General features: G+C 42.3%; 2 protein-coding genes across 7 annotated transcripts in view; both read left to right on the top strand.

Moving 5' to 3' along the window:
* The first annotated feature begins 94 nt into the window (after nucleotides 1-94).
* Nucleotides 95-19,218, top strand: PMS2 (PMS1 homolog 2, mismatch repair system component). Its single transcript, XM_019716466.2, is given in 16 exon segments — nucleotides 95-177; nucleotides 179-214; nucleotides 1,749-1,888; nucleotides 2,554-2,640; nucleotides 2,803-2,905; nucleotides 3,663-3,846; nucleotides 5,569-5,736; nucleotides 6,168-6,265; nucleotides 7,275-7,374; nucleotides 8,289-8,373; nucleotides 9,555-9,710; nucleotides 12,064-12,913; nucleotides 14,307-14,474; nucleotides 16,488-16,588; nucleotides 16,803-16,972; nucleotides 18,474-19,218. Coding segments are annotated over 16 exon segments (2,658 nt in total). The 5' UTR covers nucleotides 95-109; the 3' UTR covers nucleotides 18,618-19,218.
* Nucleotides 19,219-19,354: 136 nt separating this feature from the next.
* LOC109437305 (radial spoke head 10 homolog B) overlaps nucleotides 19,355-21,206 on the top strand; it is a 34,496-nt gene continuing 32,644 nt past the window's right edge. For all 6 annotated transcript variants that reach the window (XR_012489894.1, XM_074313931.1, XM_074313933.1 and 3 more), the window contains exon 1: nucleotides 19,355-20,400. The gene's annotated coding sequence lies outside the window, so the exon portion shown is untranslated. The remainder of the gene's footprint in view (nucleotides 20,401-21,206) is intronic.

Here is a 21,206-nt window from a genome sequence, read left to right as displayed (position 1 = left end):
CTCGACGTCACGGCCGACCTTTCACACGACCAATCGGCCAGGAGGAGATAGGGGAATCGTTTTTCCGCCCCCATCCGGAAGGGGCGGGACACAGTTGCAGAAACAGCCAATGGGCGGCCGGGAGGCGGGGCAGCCGTGGGAGCTGCGGCGGGAACTGTCGCGAATGTTGAGGAGGGTTACGCTCTGGATCCATGGAGCCATCCCAGGGACCGAGGTGAGCGGTGCTTGCGGTCTCCCCTCGCGGTCGCCCTCTAGGGCGCACGGCGTTCCAGAACCCTGCAAAGTTGGAGAAAGTGACCACGGCGCTTGGCTAGTCCGCGGCACGCAGGCCCCGGAGTGGGCTCCTCAATGCTCTCCCGACCCACTGCCGCTTTGGGGGCACTTGAGGTCAGGGTGGGCGGGGGGTTCGGCCCGCTCCCAGGCAGGCTGTGCCCAGACGCCGTCACACGCCCATGGAACTAAAGCCGGGCATGAAATCCCAGTAGACTGAATTCATTTCCTTTTTACCTGGTTTTTCTCTTTTTTTGGGGAAAAAAAAAAAGGTCATTTTGGGGAGGCTTCAAAGCACATGCTAATTGGCACAGCCTCAGTTTTTAAAAAATGGAGTATTTCTGTATCTCCTTGAGTATGCGATTACCGGCCAGTAAGCTACACGGAATTCGGGGTAGCGAGTCGTCCGCTGGCTCTGTTGCGTTCTGTGTCGGATTCCTGAACCTAAATTCGCTCTGTTTAAATGTTTTATCCCCACCCCTCAAAATAGATATTAGAAGTGGACCTGTAGCCTATGGCTCTGTGTTCTATTACACTCAAGTTATCAATTAAATCATTTCCTAGAAATTGCTAAATTGATGAACATATGGAATGCTGTCTTGGGGTGAGCAGGAGTTTGCCAGACAGACGAGGGAGAGGGGAGCAGCCTAGACTAGACAGAGACCAATAGACAAGGTGCAGTGTGTAAGAGAGCTTGTGATTTTCAGGGAACAGTGTTTGCTACGACTGGTAGGGGAATTCCTGAAGGGAGGATTAGAGAGAATTAGAAAATAAAGTAGATTGGGTCCAATTATGACTAGATTTTAAACTGCATATAGCAGACAGTGGAATGCTAATAAGTTTTTCAGCAGAAAAATTATTTGACCAGATTTGTGATTTCTAAAGTAATTGGTAGCATAGAGCATGGATTGGAGTAGGGAGAAAAGTGGAGACACACAGGTTGGAAAACTGTTTTAAAGCAGCTCAAACTCTGCTGAGGCCCTTTGCTGAGGCAGCAGCTGGCAGCCTGGATTTGGAGTGGGGAGTCAAAGGCAACTGTGGGAATACATAACTGGTACCCAGTTTCTGAGATTGTTTTGACTGACATAAACACTGTGTATTTCCTAGCATGCTCTTGGCTTTCAAATTGTGTGAGAAATGCTGCTTTTTAAGAAAAAAGATCCCATTTTTGCAATATTATTGACCCATAGCTTGAGAGGTACATGTGTCTCCTCCAGGTAGACCCCAGTATAATTAGATTTTAAAAATATCTATTGCATTCAAAATATGTATTCAGAAGATTTTTTTTGACAGATATTTAAGAAATGTAAAACAACATTTAATATTTATAAATATAATAAATGTGTATGCTTATTATAATAAATGAACACATTAGGCCCATTGACTGTTAACAGAAATGAATCGTTTCCTACAGTTAAAACCAGGATGAAAGTAATTAAATACACACTTGCTTTGTTTCTTGTAACTGGTTTCTTTAGTACAGATCTTGCTAAGTCCATCAAACCTATTGATGGGAGATCGGTCCATCAGATTTGTTCTGGACAAGTGGTGCTGAGTCTAAGCTCTGCTGTGAAAGAGTTGGTAGAAAATAGTGTGGATGCCGGTGCCACTAATATTGGTAAGTTTGGGAGACTTAGGCCACAAGAAATAGTCAGTTTATGCTATTTTACTCAAGAAACATTTGCTACTGTAATAAGACAAGTGTTAGTATACCGAGAAATTTTTTTAACTTAAATTGAGTTACTAAAATTAGTTATTTATTAATAAAATAAGTTATGTGCTTAGTACTTAGCTAGGTAATAATAATAATAGCTGTTAACTTATTGTATTCTTACTATGTGCTAGGCAGGCATTGTGCTAAGAACTATAGCTGGGATACTTTATTTAATCTGCAGAATAATGTTAGGCAATAGGAATTATTGCTGTTGTTATTAATTATCTTAATTTTACAAATGAGGAAATTAAGGCACAGGGAATTTACTTTTTTTGAGGTTATAAAGCTAGTAAAATATGATCCCAGGAAGTCTGATTCCAGAGCCTGTTCTCTGTAATGACTATGTTAAAATTATCCTTTTGAAAGAAAGGAAGTAAAAACAAAATTATTTTATTAGGGCTAGTAAATAGCCAAGAAGGACTTTAAGAAATAAAAAAATAAAACAATAGTGCATTTAAATAAATACAGTCAAGACTCAAATTTCCATTATGTGTGTTATAAATACTTCAGTGTAAAAAGGCTTTTATGTGGATCAGTTCTTTGAGAAATAAATATTTTAAACTTTTTAGATTTGAGGCTTAAAGACTATGGGGTGGATCTCATTGAAGTTTCAGACAATGGATGCGGGGTAGAAGAAGAAAACTTTGAAGGCTTAAGTAAGTTGAATTTTTCTTATCCCATTATTAAATATTTGGGCAAAATATCTCAAAATTTTGAGTAAACAGCTTTTCAAAACCAGTTACTTTGGTAGGTATTATGTATATTCACTGCTATAGCACTTGAGATATCCTGGGCCTTACTTTACACCTCTCTTTCAGCTCTGAAACATCACACTTCTAAGATTCAAGAGTTTGCTGACCTAACTCAGGTTGAAACTTTTGGCTTTCGGGGGGAAGCTCTGAGCTCACTTTGTGCACTGAGGTGATGCAATATTTTTCTCTACTAACTTGACTCCTTCTAAAAATCTCTCTGAAAATTAAGAAGTATGATTAGAATCATTGTTTACACTCGTCTGTCCAAATGTTTCTCACTTGTCACTCCCGCATTCTATTTTATTATCTTATTACAGATCTAAGTGGTAAAGCTTCTGAAATGTAAGCAGTGAATGAATGAAATGAAGCAAATAGTATTGTAAAAAAATTGTTACCCTTATTAAAGCAGTAACTTCTCAGTTTTAATATGTAGATAAGAAATTATAGATGCTATTGGTTTTAATTTATTTCAATGTTTAGGGAAAAAATTTAACCAAAGCACTTATTTAATTACACAAGAGAGTCTAAATTTTTATAAATAACTACTTATATATTTGAACTGTAATATCTTTTGGATCCTTTTTAAAAATTTTGTTAGAACACTAGTAATAAAACTGAGAAATAAGTCTTTATTTAAGAATGTAAGTTTTCAGATCTTTTATTGTTTTGCAGTTCAACCAAAACAACAAATATCAAAGCTTTTGTCAAAGCAAAGCATTTCCAGAACTCTCTTGCTTGCAATCTATTAGGGGTCAAACCTTAGATTTTATGATGACGCCTCACCTGTTTGAACTCCCTTGCTGATCTCAGAGGGATCATCATCTCTTACGAGAGTTTTGAGAGAACAGAGGGGAGAAAGTGAGCGTGTGATGTCCAGCACCCACGAGTGTCTCACTGACCACGCCGTGCCCGCCATTCTCTTCCAGTGATGTCACTATTTCTACTTGCCACTCGTCTGCGAAGGTTGGGACTCGACTGGTGTTTGATCACAATGGGAAAATCGTCCAGAAAAGCCCCTGCCCACGGCCCAGAGGAACGACGGTCAGCGTGCACCAGTTATTTTATAGGCTACCTGTGCGCCACAAGGAGTTTCAAAGGAATATTAAAAAGGTACGGTGAAGAGGTGGTGGATGGCTCAGTTGGTTAGAGCTTGAGCTCTGAACAACAGGGTTGCCGGTTTGATTCCCACATGGGCCAGTGAGCTGCGCCCTCCACAACTAGATTGAAGGACAACGACTTGGAGCTAATGGGCCCTGGAGAAACACACTGTTCCCCAATAAAATTTATTTTTTTAAAAAAAGGTACAGTGAATTGGGACTGCAGCTTCTGAGAGCACTGGGAGTGTGATGTCCATGTGCTGTGAAGGGGCTACCAGAGCCCGTTACTCCCCTGGATTCTCTCCCCTTGAGGGTTCGAGACGTGCTCGGTTTGCTGCTTCCCCTCAAAGGCTTAACTTGAGGATGATTTATCCTTTTCTTTTCTTGAAAAGAATTATCAGGTCATGTTTATTAGGTATTCTAATATGGGACATGAATCCTTTAAGAAATAACAGTTTTGTATATTTTTTAATGAGATCATTTTTCTTTGTTTCCTGAAAAATGAATTATTACAACTTTTAGGAATTTGAATGAAAATGAAATAGCTAAATGTGTGATAAAATTGTGTTTAGGAAGCAGTTATAAACTGTATATGTATGCATATGTGTGTGTATTTTGTAAAAACAAAGCAACTGGCCTAAATGTGCATAGAAAAAAGGCTGCAAGATTAGATACATGAATATGCTCTTTGGTGTCTTCTTGTGTTTGTCAGTTTTGTACATGTATTTTCTTTTAATCAAAAAAGTTACTTAGGCATATGCAGCTAAAAACATGCAGCAAAAAACTTTCTTGTAGAGCAATTTGTGCCATTTATAACTTGATTAAATTAAAATATATATTTACTACAGAAGAAACTTCAAAATTTTTAAGTTTTCTTTTTTATTTAAAAATTAAAATTTTTTTGTAGGGAAAATTTAATATTGTTATTATTTTATATCTCATGGTAAAACACTAGTGCCTCAAAAAATATAGGAACAAAGAACTTGTACTTGCCATAGATGATCATTGTTAACAGTTTGATGTGTCTCTTTCCAGACCCCTTGTAGTTTCATGTATTTATAAATATTGAAAATAATTCCAAGATAATTAATGTGACAAAATCAAGTAATACAGAATATGAAATATTTAAGTAATATAGAATGTATATCGTAGAATGTTATTGTCTCTGCCTACCTCCCAGAGTTAGGTTTATATCCTTTAGACTTTAAATGTATACATACAGGTATATCGAATCTTTATGCATGTTTCTATTTTTTTAACAATTAGGATCGTATTATAGATACTGTTCTATAACTTTACTTTTTATATAGTATATTGTAGACATCTTATTCTTTGTCATTCTGCCATTATATGTGTATACCACAATTAACTCCTTGTTGATGGTGGCTGAGGTGGTTTCTGATTTTTCACAATTACAGATTGTCTCAGTGAATATTTTGGTGATATATCTTTGATTGCTTGGGCCACAACGATATGTGTCTGGAGGAAGGATTACAATGTCAAAGGAAATGAGCTTTTGATTTTTATAGCAGTGGGAGATTGTGATTAAGGACCTAAGCCTCTGAGTTCCCTTTTATACCACGTAGGGAGATGCGATTCTCGGTCATTCTGTCAGGAATAATTCACCTTAATTGTGAGATGATATGAGAAGCTTGCTGTGGATGTTATAACTTGAATCACGTAATTCTTGTAAGATTAAGTAATGTTGAGTCTTGGGTTTGTGTATTTTAAACAGGAGTACGCCAAAATGGTCCAGGTCTTCCATGCCTACTGTATCATTTCAGTGGGCATCCGTGTAAGCTGCACCAATCAGGTTGGACAAGGAAAACGACAGCTTGTGGTTGGCACGAGCGGAAGCTCCAGCATAAAGGAAAACATTGGCTCTGTGTTTGGGCAGAAACAGGTAGTGGCGACTAGTTATCTAAAAACATTTTATTGCTCTAGTGGTTATGGCAGGTTTCTATTCTCCTTTCCAATAGAATGGAAAATAAAATCCAAGAATTGATTTTTTTATTAAGTGCCCATCATAAAAATCAGTGTTGAGAGCTGGACATTTTTATTTTATTCTTTCCGAGAATAAAATGATACTTTGTCTGAAAAAAGTATAAAGTATTGTGGGCAGTATATTGATTGTGGATAAGTTAGGGTTAGGGTTAGTGAAAAATCAGAATTATTATAGTACTGCAAAAAGTAGTTGTCAAAATTCTTTGTGTTGTTAATTTGACTAGTTGACTCAGAAAGAAAACACACAAAAACCCTCCTTGTATCTTTCATTCTGAAATTAGGTCTGTTCTATGTCTGTTAGGAAGTAACAGAATCTTGGTTTCTTTTTAGTTGCAAAGCCTCATTCCTTTTGTTCAGCTGCCCCCTAGTGACAGTGTCTGTGAAGAGTTCGGGCTGAGCTGCTCTGATTCTCTTCATAATCTATTTCGGTGAGTAGATTGCTGCCAGGAAAATGAGAATTAAACATGTTTTTCTTGAGTCTTTTGTTTTTAAAGATAGTGACTTAAGGCTTTTAGTTTCTTAGTTCCATTATAAGCCTGTAGGCAATATTATGCTGAGAAAGAGGATTTATATAAAGGAGTCAGTTACTTAATTCAGATAATATTCTGCATAACTGGTGCATTTAAGGGGGTTTTCTATTGAATTAGTCTTTATAGTAAAGGCTCTGTTTAGTGAACAATTAGAATAACTTTAAACAATTATTTTAAGTATAATGTTTCACACTGCTGGCATCTGGTGGAGAGCAGCAGAGGCTGTGTTTCCTTTAATTCACGTCTTACCCTAAGTCCAGTCCAGCGTCATTACTTTTAGTGTAAGAAAAATAGACATTTTCCATAAGTGGGATTGGGCCTGGGATGGTCCATACTGCTTACCCTGCCTCCACTTGCCTTTGGCTTATTTTTGAAATTAAAGATGGGGATTCATTTCTTTATGCTAAGGTATCGTTCTTATGGAAACAGAGAACCTTGAGGTAGAATAAGCACTTTACCAACACCTGAGCAGATTCAAGTTTGCTAACAGAACAGATTCTAAACGGACAGGGAATGTGGGAAAGATCCTGGTGACAAGTAGTTGGTTGGATATCCTGGACAGCTGGAGAGGACAGCACAAAGGTTCTAGACTGTGAGTTTGGGGTGAGACCCATGCCTTTCCTGGAGGCCAAGGATTTAACAGGGAAGGTGAGAAAAGAGCTGAAGCAAATCATTTTGAATCCACGGCATTTTCCCAGGGTGGATTTACTCCACAGGCACTTTAGGTCTGTGCTCTTTTTATGATTCATGGAATGGAACACAGGTGCACACTAACTGAAATGTTAGTATTTATCAGCACATCACCAGGTGTTATGTTTTCATTTCTTTTTCTTTTAAGAATGTGCCATATGATATGTGTTTCTAATCCTTTTCACTCTGGATCCCTGCCCTTGTTAACACTGAACAGTATCTCAGGTTTCATTTCTCATTGTACTCACGGTGTTGGAAGGAGTTCAACAGACAGACAGTTTTTCTTTATCAATCGACGGCCTTGTGACCCAGCAAAGGTATTTAAAATGTTTTTAATAATGTTTTGTGACACAGGCAATTTACATGGAACTTAGGACTTTGATTTAGAAACAGCTTATTGTAGGGATTTAGAAAAGTCTACTGTATCCTTGTTTCAATTGTGTGTGTGTGTGTGTGTGTGTGTACGTACAAATTAATAACCAATATATTTATTTTCATAAAAATTAACACTATTTGCAGAGAGTAAACATTTCAAAACATTCATCGTCTAGTCTTTTAGTATAGACACACATATACTTCTGTATTTTCTCTTCCTTCTGTCCATTTTCCAGGAAAATAAGGGCCCAGATTCCTTCTGCCTCAAACTGAAACTGATCATCTTGATAGGGTTACATGGGGTTTTAGTGGTTCGTACCATCAGCAATATTGTATCTCAGTAATTTTTTCCAGTGATACGTTAAAATTACTTCTATCTACCAGATACGGTTCAACCTCTAAATTTTTGACCTATATTTTAATTAGTGTAATTTTATGGTTTATCTCCAATGCCATTTAATAATCTCATCATAAAGTCATATAGATACATTTCTACGTACATTTGAATGTGTTTTATGAGTATTTAAACTATCTGCATCATTTGGCATCTCTTCAAGAGCATCTTTAGATGGGAAAAAGATTCAGTTTTAGGATTCTGTGATTAAATGTGTCCCTTTGAGGGGCACAAGGAAACTTTTTTGGGTGATGGACATGTTCATTGTCTTGATTGTAATCTTATTGATCTTGATTGTAAACTTATCAAATTGTATACTTTATATATGTGTAATTTATTGTAGGCCAATTATACCTCAATAAAGCTGTTATAAATTTATCCCTTTACTGGTTAGAATAGCATGTTGTTAGAACACTGGGGGAAGGGAACATGTATTCTTTCTAATCTTTGTTTTGTATATAGGTTTCCAGGCTTGTAAACGAGGTCTATCACATGTATAATCGACATCAATACCCATTTGTTGTTCTTAACATTTCTGTTGATTCAGGTAAGTTCCACTGAGATTTCAGTAAAATTGGTGACTTACTCCTAAAACAACAAAATAAAATTATAAAGCTCTGATATGACTGGAAAGAGAGTTTTGTAGTAGCAATTAATGGTAATGTATTTTCTTTTTACAAACTTTCATTTTTTTATACAGATTTTCCTGCTTTCTACTCGAAACTATGTTAATTGTATTATTAGAAAAATGTGACTTTTTCATGGCATCTAAGGGAGAAAGTAGACTGAATGTTCTTCCTGGTTTTAAAAATTATTCATGTTTCTTTTGATTGTTAAAATTCTGGTTTATTGTTATCCAATATTTTTTTCTAGGCACTTAGAAATACATATGTGCACACCTTAAAAATATATAATGAAATATATACATATTATATATAATATACATATAATATATGTATGTAATATATATAATATGTATATAATATATGTAATATGTATATATATATTATATATATAATATATACACACACACGCACACACACACATACATACACACATATGTCCTTTGAGGTGAGAAAATAATTTTGGGTAATTTTATATAATACTCTTTATCCTTAGACATGAACATTTTCTTTTCCATGTTATTAAAAATTATTGAGAAACATGAGCTCAATAGCTGTGTTCATTATATTTCAATGTATGGATATATCTTAATTTGAAACTTCTTTATTTTTAGCTATTTGTGTTCAATTTTTGGAAATTTAAATACTGCCCTTATCATTAAATCATTATCTATATCTTTGATTATTTCCTTAAGATAAATTCCTAGAATTAGAATCACTGAATCAGTGAGTATGATCATGTTATACCAATTTACACATCTACCAACAAATTACTTGGTATTATCACTTTTAACCAAATTCATTAAGTGATAAAATTACATCTTATTTTAGTTTGCATTTTTATTATACATTTTCATGTATTTATTTGCTTTTTTCTTGTGCAATCTATCCATTCAAATTCTTGCATATTTTATCTGTTTAAAATATTGTTCATCTTTTCCTTATTTATTTAAAAGGGTATTTTACAGTTTATGAATAATAATCTCGACACTGTAATGGTTTTCATAGTACTTTTTGTAAGTACAAGTGAATAAAATAGGTAGGGAAATTTCTGTTGTCAAAGGTGAATTTAAATGCAGTAAGTGTTCTTTCTCTTTTGCCTTAGAATGTGTTGATATAAATGTTACTCCGGATAAAAGGCAAATTTTACTTCAAGAGGAGAAACTTTTGTTGGCAGTTTTAAAGACGTCTTTGATGGGAATGTTCGATAACGATGCCAACAAACTTAATGTCAGTCAGCAGCCGCTGTTAGATATTGAAGGTAAGAAAAGTACAGGTATGTAAACAGCTTCTCAAACACTGTGATCCTGTCCTTAGTGTTTTTGACATGAAGTAAAGTCTCTTCTGAATAGAGAGGACATATCACACTGAAGATTTGAGGTAATCTGTTTAAAACGAGACACGCGCAAACACATTCAGTACACAGGGATGTGTTCTTACCAAGACTCACCGATTGCTGCAAGCCTCTTGTTCATGTCAAGAGTTCTGAAAAAGTTGATTTTGACAACTCTTGCCAGTTTTCTGATTTCTTTTATGGAGGAGGGAATTTTTGGAGGCCGTTGCTCTGCCGTGTGCCCTTAGTCAGCCCTGTGCATTCTTCCCCGCATGTCATGTTGAAATGAGAGTTGCCACAAAGCTGATCTGACATCTGTGGTGACATGCGCAGTCAGTATTTACCTGGTCATCATTTATCAGCCATTTACTGAAGTAGTTAGTTTTATTCTTATTCGTCCAAAACAAGTCCTCCGGGATATCTGGGAGAGGGGCCAGAGTTGAGCCCCAGCTGCCTCCCGTGGCAGAGGGGAGGGTTGGCCATTATGCCGTCTGACGGGTGGAGATAAATCATAGCCAGTGGGCATGATGGGAAAATTAGTCATGTGTGTTCTTGTATGGTGATTAGGGTTGATCCACTCCTTGGGGTGGATGCTATTTTTAAGGCAACCTGCTCCCGACCTCCATGTCTGTCTGGGTAGTGATGGAGGTGGTCGGTGCCCATCATTGTGTCCTCAGAGATGGGAAAAGACCAAAGAGCTGCTGAGGAAGCTGAAACGCAAGGTCGGTGGAAAGCCAGGGTGACACAGGCGTATTGCTCCCAGCGAGAGGAAATTGCTGTGTGGTGAGGCTTTGTAAACAGGGTGCCAGGAGCCATAAGCCGGGGGTTGAGAGGAGGGGTGGGACCCAGAGCGGCTCTGTCCTGACATTTCTAACAGCCCAAGGGTCAGGAGGCAACGATTTGGAAGACAGCGGGGTCAGCTCTCGGCTCTCGTAGAGCCACGTTGGACGGTTTTGATAATCAGGACGTGGCGGGGACACAAAGCCCCGAGGGCTGGGTGCACTGCTAGGTGGTGGGAGAGGAGCTCGCAAACACCCCTGTGAATGCGGCTGACCTTCTGACTTCGGCGTGGCAGGGCCATCTTTCCCAGCTCTTACCTGCGCGGGATGTCATGGATGTGTATGTGGGGGGTGGGGGGGAACAATGGTAGGTAGCCCCACATCTTTGTGGCATGGCCGGTGCTGGCGTCTCTGAGCTCACTCACGGGCACTGTGCCAGAGACACTGCCCATGAGGAAACTGCTCGACAGTCTGCGTCTTGTGCTCTTCCTTTAGCCATTCTGTTGAAGTATAACCACACACACACACACACACACACACACACACACACACACACACACGCCAGATGCACACAGCTTATAAGTGTATCAGCCCCGAGATCAAGAACTGGCACCCGCAGAGCCCCTGGTCCTCCTTTTCATACAGTAGCCCCAGTGGGCTCCATTTTATTGGGGAATATTGGGGATCAGTGTGTTTCTCCAGGGCCCATCAGCTCCAAGTCGTTGTCCTTCAATCTAGTTGTGGAGGGCGCAGCTCAGCTCCAAGTCCAGTCGCCGTTTTCAATCTTAGTTGCAGGGGCGCAGCCCACCATCCCATGCGGGAATTGAATCGGGGACCCTGTTGTTCAGAGCTTGCGCTCTGACCAACTGAACCATCCAGCCGCCCCTCCAGCAGCTCAGCGGCAGCTCGTTGTCTTCAGTCTAGTTGTTTTTTTCTCTCAATATTTTATTTGTGAGATTCATCCAAGTCTCACGTGTGGCAATTCATTTATTCATTCGTTCTCACTGCTGTACAGTGTTCCATGATATTTAAATACCGCGGTTGATTTGGGGACAGTTGGTTATTTCCAGTATTGGCTATAACAAATAGAGCTGTCGTGGGCATCCCCATCCATGGCTTTGGTGAGCATAGGTAGACATTTCTGACAGGACATGTGATTCTGGGTCGCAGGCGTGCTTATGTTTAGATTTAGGAGATGCTCCCAGAGTTTTACGAAGCGGCTGTACCAGTCCCACTCCCACCAGTAGCATTTAAGCATTCTGTTTGATCCTGATCCTTGTGACCATTTGTGGTTTTTTTTAATTCTACCAGTTCTGGTGAGTATACCTTGGCCTCATAGTGCAGTTTTAATCTGCATCCCTTTCTGATGAATGTAGAACAGTTTCCATATGTTTGATTAGCCATTTGGATCTCCTCTTTTGTGAAGTGCCTGTTCACGTCAAAGCATTCTTATTCTGTCTCAGGACAGTCCCTGATACTCTCCTCTGTTCATATCTACTTAGGTCATGTCATAAAAATGCCTTCGGCAGAAGTGGAAAAGCCTCTGCCAGAGAAGCAGGGGACTCGAGGAGAAGAGAAAAGGGCCGTGACCATTTCGAGACTGAGAGAGGCCTTTTCTCTGCGTCACACAGCAGAGAACAAGCCTCGGGACCTGAAGGCTGCTGAGCTGAGACGGGTTTCCCCGAGACAGAAAAGCGACGTGCTGCCTCCCAGCCCTTCAGACCCCCTCCGCCCCCAGAAGCCCATCTGTGGCCCAGGCTCGTCAGGCCGCCCAGAAGAGGTAGTGAGGTCGGATGAGGGCGGAGTGGAGGTGGAGAAGGATTCGGGGTACAGCAGCACTCCAGCCAGCTCAGAGGAAGGGTTGAGCACCCCAGAAGTGGGCAGTCACTCCAGCAGAGACTGTGCAACAAGCTCCTCAGAAGACAGGTTTTCACAAGAAAACGTGGAGTCTCGTGAGAAGTTACCTGAAACTGACCACCGTTTTTCAGACACGAAATGTGGTGTAGACCAAGATAATAGAGGACATACATTTAGAGTTCTGCCCCAGCCAACTGATCTCTCAGCCTCAAAAAGCAAGCGTTTTAAAAAAGAAGGAATGCCTTTAAATTCTGACATCCCTCAAGAGTGGGTTAACACTCAGAATGAGGCAGTGTCTCAGGTTGATGTCGCTATTAAAATTAATAGGAAAATAGTGCCCCTTGACTTCTCTATGAGTTTCTTGGAGAAACGACTAAAGCAGTTATGGCACCAAGAACAGCAAAGAGAAGGGGAACAGCAGTATAGGAAGTTCAGGGCAAAGATTTGCCCGGGAGAAAATCAGGCAGCAGAAGATGAACTAAGAAAAGAGATAAGGTAAAGGTTTTCCTTAAGAGTATTTCTGCTCGCTTGGGTGAGCTGCTGTGAGAGCCAAGGGCTGACCCTCCCCGCTCTGCTAGGCACCTCGTTTGCTCTGCTGTGGCCACATCCCAGGGCTTGGGGCTGGTGTGGCTGTGCCTGGGCACAGGGTCTGGCCCTCCGGCTCCTGCCGCCTGTCAGGGTGGCCTCACCTGGGGTGTCCCGGCTCCACGGACTTGACATGTCCCAGAACGGCAGACATTCCAGCGCCTCTTTCCCTCCCTGCTTTCTCCCTCCCCTGTTGCTCCCCCTTGAAGACTAAATTTGGAGTCAGCTTTGACTCCACAAATTGGTCATTAGCCGTACCAGTGTCCCCTTGGCAAGGTTTTCTCCATTCACCAACTTCTTTTCATCGCCTCTCACATTGTCTTTAAAGAACTCTTAACATGCTGTTCTGCTGCCTGGAACATTTCAAGAATGTTTTTCCCTTGGATTTCCTTAGCATTTCCTTTCCATCAGTCCAAATGAATCAATGCCCTCTCCTTGATTTCATGCCTCTTCCTGAAGGTTTTCAGCCCACGGTGACTTTTCCCTGCCAAGAATTCATGGCAGTTTTGGTGGATGTTGCTGTTTTCCCATTTTTCGTTTTAAGGTGTATTAGGAAAAATTATAACACACAGTCAAACCCGTGATTACAAGATTGCATAGGATAAGGCTAAGTGAAAAAGGAGGTCAGTTTAAAGAAAAGGATTAAAACTGTAGTAGAAAACACTGCCACTTTTTTTCACAATAATCATGTACAACAGTGACTTACTAAAATGTTGAATTCTTTTGAAATACTTTTATCTTTTTAAACTTTGTCTCGCCATTTACTGAAATGTGCTGTGTGTACACAGTGCGACTTGGTAATTACATTGAACTTTCATAGCACTTGTAGTCTGGACCACACAGCCTTTGCTTAATATAGATTATAAATTCTTCAACAATGAGTATTACATAAGTCCTTTGATATTCACAGTGCCTCAATTACATTGAGAAAAGTCTTCAGGAAACATTTCCTTGAAAAAGTGTGTAATTAATGGAGGTGAACTTTTGGATGTGATCTGGGGACCGTGAACTTGGATCCGGTGAAAAGAGCCAGGTTCCTTCAGACACACCACACACTCACACACACAGTCATAGAAAGTATGTGCTTGATTGGGAAAGACACGTAAGGGACCCCAACACCAAAGCTGGTTGTCTTTCATCTTTAGATTTTTTAGCCCTCTCAGTGAGTGAAATTAACTCATTTTTTGCAATAGAGATTTTAATTCAGCAAACATTTATTGACGACCTGTTATCATGGTGCTTGAAATTTTTCATCAGAAAAATAATCTTAAACTATCTCATAATTCACATTTTCTACATGCAGCAAAACGATGTTTGCAGACATGGAAATCATTGGCCAGTTTAACTTGGGGTTTATAATCACTAAACTGGACGCGGACATCTTCATAGTGGACCAGCACGCCACAGACGAGAAGTACAACTTTGAGATGTTACAGCAGCACACTGTTCTCCAGGGGCAGAGGCTCATAGCGTAAGTTCCTCTCAGTGCTTGCAATTTCCACTGTCGTTTCACCCCCCAAATTTAAGAGCTAACAGCTTACATGTGTATCTCTATATACAGAGGGTGCCAAAAAAAATGTATACACATTTTAAGGAAGGAAAACTATTAGAATTGTAATACTCAATATATACTGATAACAAAAGATGAATACAAGTCATGTTTGACTTCTGCAATGACAAGAGGTGCTTAAAGTGGTTACCATGAGCGTCCAGACACTTCTGATTACGGCGCACTACTGCTTGAGCAACGTTGTCCACTTGTGTACTTTTTTTTGGCACCCCCGGTGTATATACTTTTTGCCATAAGCATCCCTACAGCAGATTTTTATACTTTTTACATAATAATTGTCATACTTGCCACTTAGTGCTTACGATGTGCCAGGCACTGTTGAAGCAATATACCGTGTTTCCCCGAAAATAAGACCTAGCTGGACCATCATCTCTAATGGGTCTTTTGGAGCAAAAATCAATATGAGACCCAGTCTTATTTTAATATAAGACCGGGAATATAATATAATATAACATAACATAACATAACATAACATAATATAATATACACCGTGTCTTATATAATATAAGACTGGGTAATATAATATAATACTGGGTCTTATATTAATTTTTGCTCCAAAAGACGCATTAGAGCTGATTGTCCGGCTCGGTCTTATTTTCAGGGAAACACGATACATGTATTCATTTAATTCTCACAAACCTAGGAGGTAGTTACTGTTACCATCAGCATCTCACTGGTGATAAAACAGGCACATGCAGTGAGGGTCAGGAACTTGCTCAAGGTCACACAGCTGTGACCTGAAGTAGCAAACTTTTGTAGCCATCAGAATGCTGATCACTGGCTGGCCAGGAAAGCCTTTGGATGAGGGGCAGTGTGTGGCCCGCAGTACGTGTAGTTCCAGTGCGTAGAGTGTACGTGTCTGGGAAGACGGCACTGCCTGCGTCAGCCCTCAGCGAGGAGATCAAGCCCAGGGGGTAGTCCCTGCAGATTCGGGTATTTCTCTCTCCTTTGCCAAATTGGCAGTTGACTGCAGGCAGTGTGATGGTATAGCGAGTAAACCAGAAGCCTCCTCTTAAGCAAAGTTAGAAGAAGACGTCATGGGTTTTCATTTGGGAAATTAAACTACACAGAGAAATAAACTCAGATCCCAGCAGAAGTAGATCCCAGCATGAAGAGATGTCCCATGAAACACTCCCTCAGCTGGGCCGATACACCTCGGCTACTGAATACTTCCCCTGGAATGCGTTCATGATGTTTATTTTCAGTAGGAGTAAGTGGTAATAGTAAAGCTATTTAATAAGCTACCTTGTAAAATTTCCTCAGAGAAATCTTCCCTGACCCGCCTCTCCAGGTCCAGTCTCCCTTGCTCTCCGCCGCTGTGGCACTGCGTGTCTCTTCTTCCCGAGTCTTAGTGTACTTTGTGCTTGTCATTCATCCGTGTGAGCAGTGCCTTCCTTCTCCACTAGACAAGTGCTCCATGAGGGCAGAGACCAGGCCTGTGTGCTCACCGTTCCGACTCCTCCTTTCGCAGTGTCTGCCTTATTAAGCAGTCAGTAAACCAGGAGGCAAGATGGCAAAACAAATGCTATTTATTCTGCTTTTAAATGCTTGTAATGACCTAACCCAACTTTTCAAATTGTCTTTATTGTGAGGCAGAAAAGTAGCGTTTTTATGTTACATTATTATCTTTAAGGAGAGGATTCAAAAAAAAGACTGGGTCCTTGGGGTGGGACGGCAGATTGAGGAAAAGCAAATTCCTTTTGTCGCAACTTTAACTTGAAACAAAATTAAATTAAAAGGAAATTCTCAGAAAGTTTTGTGACAGGAAAGGCACATGGCTCAGTAAAGTGTTGTTACTCTTGTTGCTTTTTAAAATGAATTCAAGGAGTCATAGTATTGTTTTGATTTCATTTTTGCTTTATAGCTAAATGTTTGATTTCAAGATATGGCTCGAATCTCTTCTCTGCTTTTCAGACCTCAGACTCTAAACTTAACTGCCGTCAATGAAGCTGTTCTGATAGAAAATCTGGAAATATTCAGAAAGAATGGCTTTGATTTTGTTATCGATGAAAGTGGTAAGTTATTACTAAGGACTGTAGAATTGTGTCCTTCCCGAGCTGGGAACGATCTTTGAGGTCACATAGATGAATGTATTTTATAAGAGACGAAGACGGGTCCCCAAAACAAGCATTTTGTGTCTGCCCTCTCTTTCAAATCTTCATTACAAGGGGCACTCAAACGAAATGCATTTTTCAAATAACAGAATTTTCTCCAAATTTATTCTTTTAGCTCCAGTCACTGAAAGGGCTAAATTGATTTCCTTGCCAACGAGTAAAAGCTGGACCTTTGGACCCCAGGACATAGATGAACTGATCTTTATGCTAAGTGACAGCCCTGGGGTTATGTGCCGGCCTTCCCGCGTCAGGCAGATGTTCGCCTCCAGAGCCTGTCGAAAGTCTGTAAGTAAAGGAAGCTCCTCGGCCTGGACCTGGAGGGTCAGCTTGTGGTCCCCAGAAGTCATCAGTCCTGCACCTGACCAGTCAGCATTGTCAATGTGACAGCGATTGCCGTGGGTCATTGTGTGTGTAGGGCCTCCTCACTCTGTCAGTATCAGCAGTCTGTTACCTTTGACCTCTGGCCCATAATTACTGCTCTCTCTACTTCCTCTTCGAGCTCTTCCGTTGATCCCAGAGCAGGTAGCTTCATGCACATTGATCGTCTGTGGACCTTACGGGTAATGACATTAGCAGATAAAGATTTGTTGCTGCCTACTCTAAGCAGCACTGCAGCAGGTCACGCAGTCCTTCGGTCAGCAAGCCCGTCACAGGGTGAAGCACTGCGAATTATTTCACAGCTCAGATGGGTGCTGCAAAGTGGTAGCAATGGTTGGTCATTAGCCTGATGTCCCAGCAGAGTAAGTGGGTCTGTATCACCTGGCCCATATGAAGGGCCGGGACATCGTTCCTTCACTTATTCAGCAGCTAGTCTTTGGCTCCTGCTGTGTGGCCTGTCCTCTTCCAGGTCCTGGGGGCGCAGAGGTACAAGGCACATGAGGACTGGCATGCGGAACAAAGAAGGTGACGGATAGGTTCAGGCTTGTCGCCTCTCACCACCTCTCTGCTTCTCAGGGCCTCAGTTTCTGTTTGCTGTGGCGTCTGCTCATCTCCATGTATAGGTCAGATAGTGAGTGATATGGGCTATGGAAGAAAAGCAGGGCGAGGGCTGCAGGGGAATAGACAAGGAGAGCTCTTCCACTGAGAGGAGGCAGGGCCACTTGAGCAGAAGCCTGAAGGGAGAGGGGAGTGAGATGAGCAGATGTTGGAGGAGAGTCTCCCGGGTCGAGGGCACAGCCAGTCCCAAGGTCCTGAGGCAGGTGCTTGCTTTATGTACTTGTGCAAGAGGAAAGGGGGTGCCATTGTGGCTGGAGTGGGAAGGAAGGGAGCACGTGCAGGTGCAGGCACAAGGACCAGTGGGGCCAAATCAGGTGATGCACTTGGGTTTTTATTCAGGTGAGAAGGGAGGGCCGTGAAGAGGAGCTACGTGGTCTGACATCCCTTTGTAAGGAATCACTGCCTGCTGAGTGCAGACCAGGTGTATGTGTGGGGGGGTGAGGGTGGGTGACGAAGCAGGGAGGTCAGCCGGAGGCCGTTGTAGTTGCCCAGGTGAGAAGTCAGGGCAGCTGGGATGGAGATATGCTGGAGCTGCCTGGCTGGTAGGCTTCTGGACGGGTACGGCTGACGTCTCTAGAAAAGGTGTGCTGCCCGGAAGGAGCCAAGGAGGGCCTGGATGTCACAGGAAGGTGGAGGGTAAGATACTGGAAGGCAGGGTTCTTTGGGGGAAGATTTTTCAGGGAACGTTGTTTTTCAGGTGTAATCTCGTCCAGCCTTGTTTTAGAGAAAAAGACATCTGAAGAGTTACTGTTCTTCTGTCAAACTTGAAACCGTTCTGTCTCATACTCAGGTGATGATCGGAACTGCTCTTAACACAAGTGAGATGAAGAAACTCATCACCCATATGGGTGAGATGGACCATCCCTGGAACTGTCCTCACGGAAGGCCGACCATGAGACACATTGCTAATCTGGATATCATTTCTCAAAACTGACAACATTTCTCACGTTACAGGACTATAACTTTTATTGCAGATTTTTCTGTTTCGAAAGGGCAAGGTTTTAGCGTTTTTGTTTGTTTGTTTGTTTCAAAATTAACCTGCTGCTTAAAAAAAAAAAAAATTTCCCAGAGCCATTTAGAAGTAGTCTTTAGAACCTTCTTGAACCAGAGGGAGCATTGCTTGCAGTGTTTCTTGTTCTGCATTTGAGAGAGAGTGTGTGTATGTGTATGTGTATGTGTATAGAGGCAAGAGCAGATTTTATAAAAATTGGAAGAGCACTTTGGAAGTTACTCGGGCCGCTGCTCTGGCCCAGCATATTTTAGGCTGCAACTCTAAGTCCATAATGATGGTTAAATTCATAATGTTTCATTTCATAAATTTAAAATTTGGTTCTTGGTGTTCGTGGTTCTCAACCCTGATACACATTAAATGTAAAGAAAAGGAATAATCTAGAAAACCCAACGGGGATTCTCTGCCTGGCTGGAAGGAAACGACCAGTGTGCTGGGGTCACAATTTTAAACATTCCCTGGGGCAGCCAGGGCGGCAAGGCGCCGTTGCAGGAAGGGGAAATAAAAGGTTCGGATTCGTCTGTAACTGTAATGCTGTGACGTGGTTTCCTTGGTGTGTGAACTGCGAGATAGTCTAGTTACTGGCTCTGAGTGGTGCTGGAGGTAGAAGAATCCCTGTGTGTTTTATCAAATAGTTTCTCATGGAATCTCGTCCCATTTGAATGCTGCCGAAAATGCCAGTGAATATGCCCTCTGGAGTCTGAGTGTTGGGTGGTACAGTGGCAGGGTAGGCCACCTCCGTCCGGGGAGAGAGGGCCTCCATTCACGCACTTGGAATTCCTTAGCTGTAACATGACAGTCAAGTAATTATTACCATTTCTTGTGTCAAGCACTATGCTAGTGGGCTGTCTGCAGGGCCTCATTGAATATTTGCAAGAACTCTGCAAATGGGGTTTCTGGTAGGTCCCCCAACGATGGCTGTCACCTAATCCCAGAACCCTTGAAAATGTGACCTAAACAGCCAAGGGACTCTGCAGATGTGACTAAGGGGAGGGCCATGAAATGGGGAGAGTACCCTGGATTGGCGGGGAGGGCCCAGTCTATCCTGTGACGTCTTAAACCTGGGGAACCTCCCCCAGCTGGACCAGAAACGGCAATGTTACTGGTTTCCAAGGTTGGAGGAGGCCGCCTTTAGAAGCTGGAAAAAGCAAGGGAATAGATTCTCCCCAGGAGCTGCCAGAAGGAACCGGCCCTATTGGTCTAACTTACAGAACCCTAGGATGACAGCTTTATGTTGTTGCTTTAAGCCACTTTGGGGTAGTTTGTTTACAGAGGTGATGGAAAACTGACTGAACTAATCATTCTTGTGTTACGGTGAAGATAACGGCTGAGAGGCCACGTGGCAAACAGCAGAGCTGGGGAAACCCAGATCCGGTGCATCCAGCCCCAGATTTCCACCTGACCCTCCGAACCAAGGGCCGAGAGCCCGCTGCGCAGCAGCTTCTCCGACCTGGCAGCCCTTTTAAGGGAGGGGCGGGGCCCGCGGTTGCCTGGAGACCGAGCGGGTCAGGACGCGCTGGGCCCGCAACACCTCGTTTGGTCCTGGCTTTGGACCTGGCGGAGCCCACCCGGTGTCCAGAGCCAGCTACGCACCACGTGTGAGGTCCCAGAGCCCCAGGCCGGTTGTCCTGCGTGAGCTGCGACGGACGGGAGGAACAAGGTCCGTCCTTCCTCTGCCAAGCAGGCGAGCCTCCGAGGACCTGAGCAGGTGCATGGTGGGCGAGCAGGGCTTTAGGGCGGGGCAGAAAGTACGGGGACCCCCAGGCTCAGAATGCACACCCCTTTTGTGCTGCCTCAGGAAAGAATAAACAGTCACGAGAATACGGTGTCAAGCCAGGGAGGACAGAAAACGCACAAAAACTAATAGGAAACAGGCCATGAGAAACGAAATTTGCCCTACTTGTAGTTCCGATTTCACTGATGCTGGACCAGAAAAGCCAGCGCCAGCTGGAGTTTAGACGAGAGCAGCTTGCTCCTCCCACAGACAGTAGTGGGCGGGGCGGGAGTGGTGGGGTTTTGAAGGAAGAGAGAAGCAGGACCGTGTTAGTGAGGGCAAAGCCTAGAGGAGAGGTTGAGCTGGCGGGTGGGGTGTCCAGAGGATGCCATCCAGGCAGAGGAGGGCGTGGGGCGCCCTCTGCACCCTCCGGGCATGTGAACTGGGAGCTTGCCTTACACTCCAGGACGCATCTGAGCGTCTTGCTTGACGGGCTGGAACGCTTTCAGTGGGGCCAGGTTTAGAGGGCCATGGAAGCTGTGGCTTTGGGGCCCTGGCCCTTGGCTCTGCCCTTGGACAAATGATTGGCACAGTTTCCTGTCTGGCACTCGGTTAATGGTAGTGCTCACCTAGGGAGTAGGCAGCCAGTGATTTCAAGTTCAAAAACAGGAAAGTGACATCAAATGATCACTCCATTATTATGTGCTGTATTCCGCACATTAGAAATGTTTTGTGCATCAATTTATTTAATTCTTATAAGGAAACAAGGTACTGTTATTCCTATTTGATACTGGAACTTG

Source organism: Rhinolophus sinicus, linkage group LG10, assembly GCF_036562045.2.
Source record: "Rhinolophus sinicus isolate RSC01 linkage group LG10, ASM3656204v1, whole genome shotgun sequence".
Lineage (NCBI taxonomy): Eukaryota > Metazoa > Chordata > Mammalia > Chiroptera > Rhinolophidae > Rhinolophus > Rhinolophus sinicus.
This window is presented reverse-complemented; position numbering and strand designations above follow the sequence as displayed.